Source organism: Prosopis cineraria, unplaced genomic scaffold, assembly GCF_029017545.1.
Source record: "Prosopis cineraria cultivar Desert tree isolate PC_DT_omini unplaced genomic scaffold, ASM2901754v1 PC14, whole genome shotgun sequence".
Classification (NCBI taxonomy): domain Eukaryota; kingdom Viridiplantae; phylum Streptophyta; class Magnoliopsida; order Fabales; family Fabaceae; genus Prosopis; species Prosopis cineraria.
The window spans coordinates 2,481,695-2,495,099 of record NW_026555345.1 but is presented as its reverse complement, the minus strand read 5'-3'; the positions used below and the strand labels follow the sequence as shown (position 1 = coordinate 2,495,099).

Genomic DNA, 13,405 nt, shown 5'->3' with positions numbered 1-13,405 from the left:
TTAGCCCTCACATTCATCGAATGTTTCGAAAATTAAATCTGAGCCAAATAGATCATAATATGATTTCAAAATATATTGTAAATTGACTAGCTTAATTAGAGCTAGTCAATAGCTTTTAGGGGTGCACAAAGATTAAGCAATATCAGGTTAGTGATCAACTCGATGCTTGGTCCTTATGTACTAAGACCAAGACAACCCGATATTAAAAGATTAGTTTTGGTCTTGTATTGAAAAAATAAATAAATTTAAAAATAAAATAACAAATAAATTTTATATATTAAATTATGTCCATTTAAAATATCCCCCAGTAAAATAATATTATGATTGAAAGCAATATTTTTTTTAAATAACATAGATTGTTCTTACAGAATATTAAGTTAAGAAATAAAATTAAGATTTTAAATAAAAATAATATATTGATTTCTTAAAATATTTCATAATAACAACAAAGTAATTTATTAGGTATGACCTATGAAGAAAAAAATAATATCATAAAATCAGTTAATACTAATAAATATTTATAATTACATATATACACATACAGAGCAAGCCGGGTAGGAGTGGGTTTAGACTAAAGTCGAGATCTAGCTCGGCTTGGTTACCATGACCAACAACCCCATCTCCCAAGTAAGACCGAGCTTACCAGGTTACTAGTTAGTTGAAAACCACTAATAAATTTGATTAATAAATAGAGTCGTCAATTAGGAATAGGCTTTGCCTTTTTAAGATCAAAAAATTTAAGGCAAGGTCGCTACTTTAATATGTAAAATGATAAATCGAGTTTAAAAGGACTAACCTTTTTAAGCTCTTACGTATATATATTAATTTTAATATGAAAAAAATCAAACACCACTAAAAGTCTAAAACCCTAGTTTCATTTCATTGTTTTCAAGTGTGTTGTCGTTCCTTCTCCTTTCAATCGATTCTCAGGATTCAACCCAAGGAGAAGAATCAAGTTGCATCGATGTTGATGACAATGATGTTAGCAAAGTTTAATTGTTATTGGTGCTGGTTTTGTAGTGTTGTTTTTTTTATCAAGCTTCAATTTATTATTATGTAGATTGTTTTAAATTTATTTTTCTGGACCTAATCTAATGCATAGTAACTTTTTTTGTAATTTTAAATATACTTTTTAAATTTTTAAATTAAAAAAAAAAGGAAAAAAGGGCCGCCTTGAGGGTTAGGGCTGGTATAGCCAAAATGGAGTCCTAAAATGTAATCAGACTTAACAGGGCTAACCACTTTATATCTTAATCCTTCAAGAATTAATTTTTTAAGGTCGAGCTAGCTCTAATTAACGATCCTAAGTGATAAATAGAAATGGAAAAAAGAGAGGAAAGAAACGAATTCTCTCTAGGTTGGTCCCAATTAATGTTGGATTGGAGGGAGAAAAAAGTCAAAAGATAGTATTGAGATAGTAATCCCTTTCCGTTAAAAATTGGACTGAACAAAAATTGAGAAAAGTTGAACCATTCCAACGCAAACCTGCCAATCTTCCCCGTGAGAGCTTCCAACAAGTGATCGCATGCGACGAATATGCAAATTTATATACACAAAAGGGCTCGGGATTGACAAACGTATACATAATACAAATTAAAGTTTTATTTGTATAAATTTTGAACAACTGAAAATGTGTAATATCTATATAATAATATGAAATGTATGAAAGCTTCATAACCATGGCTCCCGCCAAATCCAATCCTCTAGATATAATATTGGGGTAAAGCTTCATTTGGTTTGGCATATATAATAGTTTTCAAGGATTGAGAATTGGAAAGAGAATATGGATGAGCTTTAAGAACTAAGGGACGGAAAATTAAATCAACCTGTGCCTGAGCTAGTCAAGATAATAGTTTGCAAATTAATGATTAAGATTATATTTGAATTGTAGTCAAATTAGTCCTATTGAACAGATCAAAGTATTGGTTCAATTATCAAACAAGTTCACCCTGTTTTTAATAAAAACATGCAAAGTATATAATTAAAAAAGTAATGAAATTATGAATATCTTAATGATAAAATAGAAAATTAAACATACTAGAAAGACCAAAATGCCCTTAATACCAAAGATTGTTGTTATTGAAGAAAACGGTGGAGGATGGCAGGGGGCCAAAAGTAAAGCTTTGTAAAAGTTCGGTTGTCTTGGCTAACCCAATTCAAATTGGATAAACTCAGTACAGTAAAAAAAATTGGTCCAAAGGACTAAAGAAATCAAAGAAACTAGACTAACTACTCGAGTTGGAACAAATAAAAAAGCAAGTTTTCAAATCATTTGATCTAATCCAGTCCTATAAAATATCTTAATATATTTGAATAGTTTGAAGTTTAAATACAGTCATTCCTTCATTCACATTTCATCCTTCTATTTAATATAATTTTAATTTAACTTGTTGCTAAATTATTATTGTAATGTAGATTAGATATGTCGCTGAAGTTTGTTGAATGTTATTGATGTTGTTGTTGAAGTTATGAATTTGAACAATTTAAATTGTAACTTCTATTGCTGTTGTTGGATATTATTATGAATTTTTTATGATTATAAATATTTTTATTATCTTAATTAAATTTATCAAAATGATAATTATTATCTTTCATAAAGGAAAAAAAAACGCTAAGTATTGAATTATTAAGATCAATTTCTTAATTTTATAAATCAAGTTCAGTCTCGTTAATTTTTTAATTACAATTGAATCATATCGAACTACAAGTTATTTAATCCAATCTATTTTACAAAAGTGATCATATTTTGAGTCCAATCCTTCATGCACCTCCGGACAAAAAGACCTGCAATGGTTGTGCATGACAGAGGAGTGTGTGTGGCTGTGGCATAGAACAAATCCACGGATCCTTGTTCCCCGTGGGTCTTGAAATACAACACCTTCTTCGCAAAACGTTAACTAATCCAATAATATAATTACGGATCTCCACCATCTCCAATTATTATTGCTGTACAGCCTACGTACCAATGCTTTTGTATCTATGTCCTTGTTGATATGACCCTACAGTTTAACCACACCCCATCCGAGGCTGGTTACTTTTCCAGCACTCATTCATGTATCAGTATCATTACACTCTTTCTCAGATTGCAAAGATTGGATTAATTATCAGAATGATTAAAACATTGATTCACCCGTTACAATTATAGTCAAACCATAATTGATTAGACTGGCCATAAGGAAAATATTTATTGAATCAGATACTGGTTTAGTTGATCAGGATGACTCAATATCTAACACCATGTTTGATAAGCTTACCATATGTGTGCGCGCACAAACAAGTCCTATTCGGGAAAGTTAAAAACTTGCCCGGCCATGATTTTGAAAGAGTCATCTGTACATATTTCTATATCTTGTCTTTGGAAATACGGACTAAGAAGTGCAAGCCAAGTTATCGAAGCCGTTTAACGCTCGGCTTCTGACAGCCTGCTCTCTTAGCTGTTTTTATATTACTTATTAAATACTACAAGGAGAGTTTAAAAACTGATCAAAATAACATTATTTCCTTTAATGGAAAAAAGGATGGATCATGATGGAGAAACGCAGGGATTGCTTGTGAGTTACTCTGCCCTAGTGGCTGGGATAATTTTATCTACACGCCTGCACATGGGTTTGCAACGTCTAGGCTTTGTTGGTGTCCAACATTTTACTTATGTATCAGTGTCTTCATACAGACTTTTCATTCTAATTATATTTTTTAAAAACTTTTTATGCAGTGTTTACATTCATAGATTTGGAAAATTTAAAGTTTATATATTTAAATTTTTTGTTTGGATAGCATAAAAGATTTTCTCTTTACCTTTTGCAAAAATAAGGAATGCAAGCTAAGATTCAAAGCCAAAACAAAATATTAAGAATGGCAAGATTGTTTTTATATTCAATTGATAATAGACAAGAGTAAAAGACAAGAATGGCAAGAAACACGGACAATCAAAGAGAACAAGATAGTGGAAGTGTCTAAAATTTCAAAAGAATTAGGTACAAAGTAAATTTGATTCAAATTTAAATATTTTTTATGTATTTGAAAAGGAATTTGATCTAGGTCCCGTTAATTCAAACACAATATATTTTCAAATATTTGATCTATTGCTTCTTATTTGAATTTAACATATATCATTAACTCCACCTTACTCTAAGTTATTTTATATCTACACTTCATTCTTATCGTTATCTTGTTGTGTGTTGATTGCCTCATTTTCTAACTTCTCTTTCGATGAAGAAAACAAATGGCACTCGCAGTATGAAATTATTTCCCTAGACATGATAACATCATCTACTCTGTCAATTGGAAATTTGCAAGAAGGATATCATCAACATTGCGTGTTCTTGTTTACTCGTTGGATCTCATTTTTTATTCGTATTGAACTCCTAACAATCAATCATTAGTACTTGCGTCCTAGGTAACAAAGCGCACCACTTTTGTATTTTGTGTTGCCAGCTTCATTCCTTGATATCATTATTAACTGGGCTAAAATCTTAATTTGCCTCTGATCTATGTGCTGGATATTCTCAAGTCAAGGATAGCGCAATGTTGTCCCAATATGTCGAAAAATTCTTTTTGTTAAATATCCGTTAATTTAATTGTTAATTGAGTTAAAAAAAAATATAGAGAATGATCTAAAAAAATTATAAAAAAAACAACATCATGATATTAAATTATTCATATTGTAATAAGATGTTATTTATAAAGATAATATTTTTAATTACTCATCCTTGTTGCGAGCAGTAGTGATATGATAATTACCAATAACTAATTAAAATGATAATTTGGTCTTTTATAAAAGTAGGAAATAACATTAGTCTATTAGTATTTTTCTTATAACATTCTTTTATGAAAATTTTTTAAGTCATTCTTTATAATATTTTGGATCAATTAACAGTTAAATTAATAGAGATTCAACAGAGAGGCAAAATTATTCCTTTTTTTAATACATGAGGGGCAAAATTGTATCACCTTTGACTTGAAGGTACCTAGTCCACTAGAAAAAAAAAATTGATAGGAAAACTAACACTTTAACCCTATTAATTTACTCTGGTGATCTTAATTATGTAATAAAGTTTTGAAGCCTTGATTAGTCCTAAATATATGATAAAAATGTATTTCTTCTATCTCAATTTATAATATGTTTTCGAACAAAATTACATATATAAATAAAGTTTATTAAATACACTTTAAAACTTTATTTTTTAAAATATAAATATAAATTTTTAAAAATACTCTTCATTTATTACTTCATTTAAAAAAATATATAATAAAAAGGATAATATTAAAAAAATATTAATAATAAAATATTGTTTTCGTCAAAAATATTTTATATTTTAACATGTTAAATCTCATTCAAAAATATTTTATAATTTAAAATAAAGTAAGTAGTAGTTAATTTTTTTAAAAATATTATTCTTACTTAATTACACTAAGTTGTCGGTCGACTTTAAATTTAAATTTATTGACCCACCCTATTGCTGTTATTAGTTTGAATGAAGGATAGAATTTAAAAGTCAAATTTTTTTAAATGTAAATATATTAACTACTTTCTTAAAAACTGCATAGTTAGTTAATTTTATGGCACTTTTAGAACTTCAAATATTCTTTTAACTCAAATCATCAATATACGATACAGACGTTATGAGAAGCAAAATAAGGGTGGTTTTGAAAGAAAACGCATTTCAAATTAAAAAAAAAAAAAAAAGAGGCTCTTTACCTGCAATTTAAGCTCTATGAGAAATGTCTATTTTGTATGATGTAAAATTATGGTGAAGGGATTGCGCATTGTTGCCTTGTCGATGACCAGGGAAACAAGGAAGAGAGGCGGCACCATGTAGCCAAAGCCATGCCAACCAATACAACAATCCTCCTTCACCATCTTCCCATGCATCTTCTTCCTCTTGTCCTTATCCAACTTCCTGCATTTCTCAATTTCTCTCCCTTTTTCTTTTTCTTTTCATCTCATCTCTTCACATTATTATTCCATCAACAGTTAAACACCCCCACAATTCCACAATCCTCTGCATGCCACGTGGCCACTCGGATTGTCCCACCTTCATCTTCTCCATTAATCCACCTTTTCTATCTACTCTGATCTTCTCTTCTCTTGCTGCATTTATTTTTCACTTCTCAGTCTTCTCCTCTTACTTTTCTTCTCTCTCTCTCCATGCTCCTCTGCATTTGTCTGAACCTTTCGCTGATGAAGCCCCGAAATGATTCTCATGCCATCGATTCTGGACTTTCTACGCAATGCCATGAATGAATTATCAGTGATATGGTAGCCCGGCTTCTTTGATCGAACCCAGCATGGGAGTTTGTGTCTCCAAGCCATCGAAGCCGAACCCGTATGGGGTTAGGCAAAGAGAAGAAGACCACGATCCGTATGAAGCTTCTTCTCAAATCCCGAAATCTCCTCTTTCGCCCGTCCCCAACAACTACCACCGGAAAGATGACGTCACTACAGGGAAGCAGTCTCCGTTATTCCCCTTCCACAGTCCCAGTCCAGCTCATTTTCTCAAAAATTCTCCCTTGTCGACGCCGGGAGGGAGCAAGAGTACGAGTTCCACGCCAAGGAGGTTTTTCCGGCGGCCCTTTCCTCCGCCGTCGCCGGCCAAGCACATAAAGGCTGTACTGGCGAGGAGGCAGGGAAGGAAGGCCGCGACGGCGATACCCGAAGAGGGGGAGGATGATGAATCGAGAGATTTGGACAAGAGGTTTGGGTTCTCGAAGGAGTTTACCAGTAGATTGGAGGTTGGAGAAGAGGTGGGAAGAGGGCATTTTGGGTATACATGCTCTGCTAGGTTCAAGAAAGGTGAACGTAAGGGTCAGGAGGTGGCGGTGAAGGTCATTCCTAAAGCTAAGGTCAACTATACCGTTCTCATCGTATATATTGTTCTTTCTCTATCTCACATTCCCTTATAATTGCTTTTGCTGAAAGTTATACTGAGGACTATGAATCATTTTGATCAAACGGTGTTGGTGTCGGAATTGTGGGTACTTTGTGGATAAAGCTTGAGATTTTGAAGTCTTATTTTAGTCATTTCAAGGGTTACTGTTGAAGATTCTTCTGGCTAGTTAATGTCAGAATGGTCCAACCGTCTAATTTTGCCTGATAAAAAACTTCCTTCGATGAAATTTTGATTGGGTTGCAGAGAAAGTGGTTAACTTTATTTCTTTGGTTGAATTACTCAATCAGTTCTTTTAATTTTATCAATTTCTAATATTTTATTACACTTTGAGACCTTGCTGCTGAGTCTCCGCAATGACAATCTACGACAAATATGTTAATAGAGCATTGACTTAGCATATCCAAATCCCAAGTCGATGATTAGCAGCTGCAAATCATTGACTCGTGTGTGAAGATTTTCAATCCTTGGCATTTGAATGTAAAAATGCAAAGATGGATTTTCTAGCTAGTTGATTGCTCACGATTGGATTGAATGGTTGTCATGTAAGGGGTTAGTTGGTCAATAACTACTTGTATAGCTTTTGCCCGAAAACAACCGTTATAGGAATTGTGACATATTGTCACATCTCATGCCTTATGACTATCGAAGTTAGCCAAAAAAGAAGTTAAAAAACTATAAGGATCTAGTCGCAAACTTTTTAAGTGATTGGAACTAAGTTGCAATTGGGTTGAAACCATAGATACGAATAATTTTATTAATCTATTTTAAGAAAATGTAGCTATAAAATAAAAACGGATATTCAATTCTATTCCTACATTATGGGGCTAATTTCAATTTTTGAATTCAATCATAGAACTGTTTTTTAAGTTGTCACTTCTTTATGTCACTTTTGTCTATACCACTTTTCAACAAAGCATGATACATGATATTCATATATGGGATGACTAATATTACAACTTACTTATGATATCACCTTTTTTGTTGCCAGATGTCAACAGCAATTGCAGTTGAAGATGTTAGAAGGGAGGTGAAAATATTACGAGCCTTGACTGGACACAACAATCTGGTACAATTCTACGATGCATTTGAAGACCAAGATAATGTCTACATTGTAATGGAGTAAGTTTGGCACATTTTCTGCGCTTTCAGATTTTATCATAATAGCAGCATTGATGGTATTTTAGTGGAGACTTTTTTTTACGGACTTTTTGATGGGATACTATAATCTATCTGTATTCACTCAATGGTCTTGATTCTAAGTTTCTTTTATGGCAATTTTGAATATTCTATCAACCTGAGTTCACTCTGCACTTTACTTAGGAGTTTTCTAGGTTTTGGATATGAACTAGGTGCTTTTGTGTTTTAGGTTATGTGAAGGAGGTGAGCTTTTAGATCGAATTCTTTCAAGGTGATTCTAATCTCTTATTACATCAGCTTTAACTTTTGGTTTAAAAAACCTTTATCTTTGGGGATGTACCTTTTCCCTAATTGACATGGTTTAATCTTTCTGTAGAGGAGGGAAATACTCAGAAGATGATGCAAAAGCTGTCATAATACAAATACTGAATGTTGTTGCATTCTGTCATCTTCAGGGCGTGGTGCACAGAGATCTTAAGCCGGAGGTTAGCATGTACATTGGCCTTTCTCTTCTGTAACTGAAGCATTAGTCTACATAGGATGGAGTTGCAAATACCATATCTGTTTGGATGCTAGAATATTCAATGAGTCATAGCTTTATATCTTGTTTTTGGCTGACTGGATTTTGGAATTTTGAGAGGGCACTAGATAGAGTCAGGAATAAGGGCTAGCCTTGGTGGGCTGCCCATTTAAATATATTTTTATAAAGGCTTGGGCTCGAAAAAAATGACAATTTTTAGAAAAACCTGACTTTGAAGCTAGGCCTTGATAAGCCTTGAAAAAACGGGTTTGGGCTCAAGCAGCCCTTGTAGGCCCATTTTATTTTTACTCCTAAAAAGTAAAATATTTTTAAATTTTTAAATTGAATTTAAACTTTAAAATATATGTTTATAGTTTAATATAAGAATTTCTATCATTTATTTTTAATTTTTGAACATTATAACTTGTATTTTTAAAAAAATTTGAAATATTATAATTTAAAATTTTAATTTTAAAAAATAATAACAAGGGTTACAAGCCTGCCTTGGCCTTCAAAAAATAATGGATTTTGGGGTAACCAGGCTTATGGCTTGAGCCCTTAAAGGTTGAGCCGATATGGGTCAAGCCCGCCCATTTCCCATCTTTAGCACCGACATGAGTACTACCATTTAAGTAAGCAGAATTTTGCAAAAATCATTAATCATAGTATGTATCATGAGCATGTCCCAGTCAAACATTTCCAAAAAAAGAAAAAGAAAAATATAGTGCTTAAAACTTGCTTTAATGGAAATATCTGCTGCTTGTATTGTACACACTTCTAATATGTGATGAGTAAAATGGGTAACTGGATATTGGCATTGCAATGTGGAATTGTTTGCTCATTACATAACCATCCTTCTTGCTGTTTTACTTCTCAGAATTTTCTGTATGTTTCAAAGGATGAAAATGCTGAATTAAAAGCTATTGACTTTGGGCTATCAGACTTTGTCAAACCAGGTTTAACTTAGTAATGCCCTAGTTGATACTTTCTTCTCACCCTTGAGAATGTGGGGCCATGGCTTGATTCTTTTCCATGGCTTTCAGATGAAAGGCTCAATGATATCGTGGGCAGTGCATACTATGTGGCCCCTGAAGTTCTACATAGATCTTACGGTACAGAAGCTGATGTGTGGAGTGTAGGCGTGATAGCATATATTCTCTTATGTGGAAGTCGTCCATTTTGGGCGCGAACAGAGTCTGGTATATTTAAGGCTGTTCTGAAAGCTGATCCAAGCTTTGATGAACCTCCCTGGCCGTCCTTATCTTCAGAGGCAAAAGATTTTGTTAGGCGCCTGTTGAATAAGGACCCAAGGAAGCGAATATCAGCTGCTCAGGCTCTAGGCGAGTTTTCTGACCTTTCTAATAGCAAATAAGGTTCTAGACTTCTAGTAAGATCATTTTTTGAATTGCCAGTGGCATTCTTGTATTTGCAGGTCATCCTTGGATTAGGAATTTCAACAATGTAAAAGTTCCTCTTGATATTTTAACATTTAAGCTCATGAAGGCTTATATGAGATCATCATCCTTGCGCAAGGCTTCTTTGAGGGTGGGTATAATTTAATACTGAGCTAGAAATAAAGCTTAATTTAATATTGAATATTTATAGCTTTCAACATGAAATTCATAGTCCACAAAGTGACCTCAAGTTATATTCTTTTTTCTCCAATAAACTTTGGATTTTCTTATCTCTCTGCTATCAACATACATTTGGGGAAACTTGTATCTACTTTCTTTGTTTTAATTTTCCAGTTGCGTTGTATAATTTATGCTCGTTATTGATATTTACATGGGTCTGTTACATTGAATCTTACTAGTTCTCTCTTTGGCAGGCCTTGTCAAAGACATTGACTGCTGATGAGCTCTATTATCTGAAGGAGCAATTTTCTCTGCTGGAGCCTGGCAAAAATGGCAGCATAACACTAGAGAACATCAGGATGGTGAGTGGATAATATACAGCCACATCAGCACGTGAGACATAATGTATTGTTGGATTCCATGAGTTTCTCATTCATATTTGTCTAGACAGGCGCTGATGAAATATGCGACTGATGCCATGAAAGAGTCCCACATTTCTGATTTTATTGCCTCGGTAATATCTTGCTCTGTATGTGTAGAGGGTCCATAATTTTGACTAGTTACTGATTCATATCGCTTAATATTCCTTTGGTGACAGCTAAGCTCATTACAATATAGAAGAATGGGTTTTGAAGAATTTTGTGCAGCTGCATTAAGTGTGCATCAGCTTGAAGCTCTTGATCGTTGGGAACAGCACGCACGCTGTGCATATGAAATTTTTGAGAAAGATGGAAACAGAGCTATCGTCATTGAAGAACTTGCTTCAGTAAGTTCCGGACGCTTCAGTCACAGTAAATCTTTTGTAATTGATGTCTAATCTTACATTTGAATCATTGTGTTGTTACCTGCTCCCCCACTATCCCTGAAACTCTTTTGAGAGGATATTATAGCTCCAGCTATGTCTAGGCAGTCATGAATTATATTAAATCTCATTCAAAAAAGAAATAGAAGAAGAAAGAAATGGCTAACCTCTATTATTTTCTTGAAACTGTTGTTTTAGGAACTTGGACTTGGCCCTTCTATCCCCGTTCATGTTGTACTTGTCGATTGGATAAGGCACACTGATGGGAAGCTAAGCTTTCTTGGGTTTGTCAAATTGTTACACGGTGTATCTAGCCGAACTCTTTCAAAGGTGCAATAGACGAACGAGTTCAGCAATGCCTCTCGGATATTCTGAGATTTCTCTGCTATTTGTGGTGTTATCATATGTTGACTGTGCACTGCAATTGATGATAGTTTGCTTGATATCTGGTGCTCTTGCAAGCACATCCCCTTACAGCAAGCCCATACCCCTTTGTTCGCACTAGAGCTCGAATTGTTCAAGAAAAAGTCTATATGCGTGGTCATTGAGGTCAGGCATGAATTGGAGAGTCTAGAGAAATGGGTGGTAACAATTTCATGTAACTTAACAAGGAATGCTCCTGTATACACACGATCATTTGTAATAATTCTAGCGTTAACTCATAATGTATACCCTAATTTTTTAGTTCTGTGAATCAATTACTTCGCTGCGACCATGATTTGGTGGAGATTGGTGTCACTATCAGCTGATCAAGGGAGCAATTGTGCTGTGGAAGATGTCGAAAGATTCTGGTTATGATGGAAGTCTAACGACATCATGAGCTTTTAACCCAAGTAAAAGCAGTATATCGTCTATCGCCAACTCTTATTGTTTGTAGGGGATGAAAGTGAAGTATATTTAATAGCATTACCAAGAACTGATCCAATAACATTGTCTGTTCATCCCTGAAGCTCAAAGCCACATGAAATAGGACGAGTTTCTTCTTCCCGGATGACTTTCCATTTCATAGCTGATAAACAGGACCATATGAAGATGGAGACGAGTGAAGAACAGCAGGTTTGCATTCGGATTTTGTTTGGATAAATGCATGAATGAAGAGGCATGTACTATGTTTTTTTTTTTTTTTTTGCCAAAAGAATGTAATGTATGTTTCAGATTATACTAATAGTACCGATTCCCCCTATAAAGATGGGATTAATTGTGATTAGTGTATTGGTATACTTCGAAGCCCAAAAAGAGCAGCAGGCTGTAGATTGGGCCTGGCTGCTAGCCCAATTAAAATGCTCATTCATTTACTATGGCCATGCAAGTTCATGTCGTTTTCCCTTCCAGGGAAAATATTGTTTATGACTTGTGACTAATCTGCTTGTTATAAATTTTATGCTAATTTAGTCCTCCAAAAGGGAATTAGTCTAATTTAATATTTTAAATTGAGAACAAGCTGCATTATTCATGAAAATGGGTTTTATTAGTTTGTGAAATTTTGTTCTATAAATTTTATACTATTTATATCAATTATACAAAACTCCCCTCATTTCTGACAAAAAAATAATTAAAAAGAAGCGCAGCGTTTTATTGACGGAAGAAAAAGCGCGCGCAGTGACAGGGACAACGCTAGGCTGCGCGAAAGTCAATGATTGCGGCTGATGCTGGCGCCGGTCCCCTCCTATGCCAATTTGGTTCCCCATCCTCTGCGTCTCAGCGTATCTACGGATCCTCACAATTGTTATTTCAACTACCCCAAAAAATAAATAAATAAATACTAACCAACCAACCCCTCATTTAAAATACTTAAAGGGATTTCTCTCACAAACTCACATGATCAGTATGAACCAAGGCAAAGAAAACCACAATGGTCACGGAACTGCTCAAGATACTGATTGATTCAAAAGTTAGTGGTTAAAATTTTAATTAAATTGTGATCAAATTAATTATAAATAAATTATTTTATTAAGCTGGCCAAGTTACTGATTTAACAATTTACTGCTTTGAATTTTCATATTATGATTTGAACATTAGATTATTTATGTACTTCACAGAGTTTAAGAAATAAAATTTATTATTATTGATAAATTTTATAGTTTATATTAGTTATACTCTCTCTTGGCCATAATATAAAAGTCATTTTTAATTAATTTATGTTTCTTAAAAAAAGTTGGTTAAAAATCTTAGTTTTCAAAAAAAAAAAAATTCACACCCTTCTGGCAATACTTTCAGTAGAATAAATATAATATTTGATTTATTTAAAACACCTACATTAATTACTTGAGCGGAATGTAGATAAAATAAAAGTATAGTTGAAAAAGTATATATATAAAACCTGCTTAATACTTATCTTTTGGATGAGCAAAGCTATTAAAAAAATGTCTTAGATTATGATGCGGAGGAAATATATTGACATTGATAGTATACCATAAAATCACCGAAACTAAAGCCTAATTAAAAAGCCCAAAAAGACGAATCAACCAAAATCTAAAAAATG

The 13,405-nt window shown here is 33.4% G+C and overlaps 1 protein-coding gene across 2 annotated transcripts; it reads left to right on the top strand.

Annotated features, from left to right (window-relative positions):
• The first annotated feature begins 5,892 nt into the window (after positions 1-5,892).
• On the top strand, positions 5,893-11,638 carry LOC129292705 (CDPK-related kinase 5-like). Of its 2 annotated transcripts, XM_054930315.1 has the most exons (11): positions 5,906-6,843; positions 7,879-8,009; positions 8,257-8,298; positions 8,404-8,512; positions 9,425-9,503; positions 9,591-9,887; positions 9,980-10,092; positions 10,376-10,483; positions 10,573-10,635; positions 10,720-10,887; positions 11,122-11,638. In XM_054930315.1, exons 1-11 carry the CDS (start codon positions 6,289-6,291, stop codon positions 11,260-11,262), a joined length of 1,806 nt encoding a protein of 601 aa, XP_054786290.1. In that variant the 5' UTR covers positions 5,906-6,288; the 3' UTR covers positions 11,263-11,638. The 2 variants fall into 2 exon arrangements, with proteins under 2 accessions (XP_054786291.1, XP_054786290.1); XM_054930316.1 differs by lacking the exon at positions 11,122-11,638 and having other exon boundaries at positions 5,893-6,843; positions 10,569-10,635; positions 10,720-10,860.
• Positions 11,639-13,405: the final 1,767 nt, after the last annotated feature.

What these genes read in the sequence shown, in the direction of transcription:
- LOC129292705 (XM_054930315.1), top strand. Translation starts at nt 6,289, where the DNA reads ATGGGAGTTTGTGTCTCCAAGCCATCGAAGCCGAACCCGTATGGGGTT. An exon ending in ACAGAGATCTTAAGCCGGAG is followed by an intron (nt 8,513 to 9,424) that starts GTTAGCATGTAC and finishes TTTACTTCTCAG; the next exon opens with AATTTTCTGTATGTTTCAAA. An exon ending in ATCAGACTTTGTCAAACCAG is followed by an intron (nt 9,504 to 9,590) that starts GTTTAACTTAGT and finishes CATGGCTTTCAG; the next exon opens with ATGAAAGGCTCAATGATATC.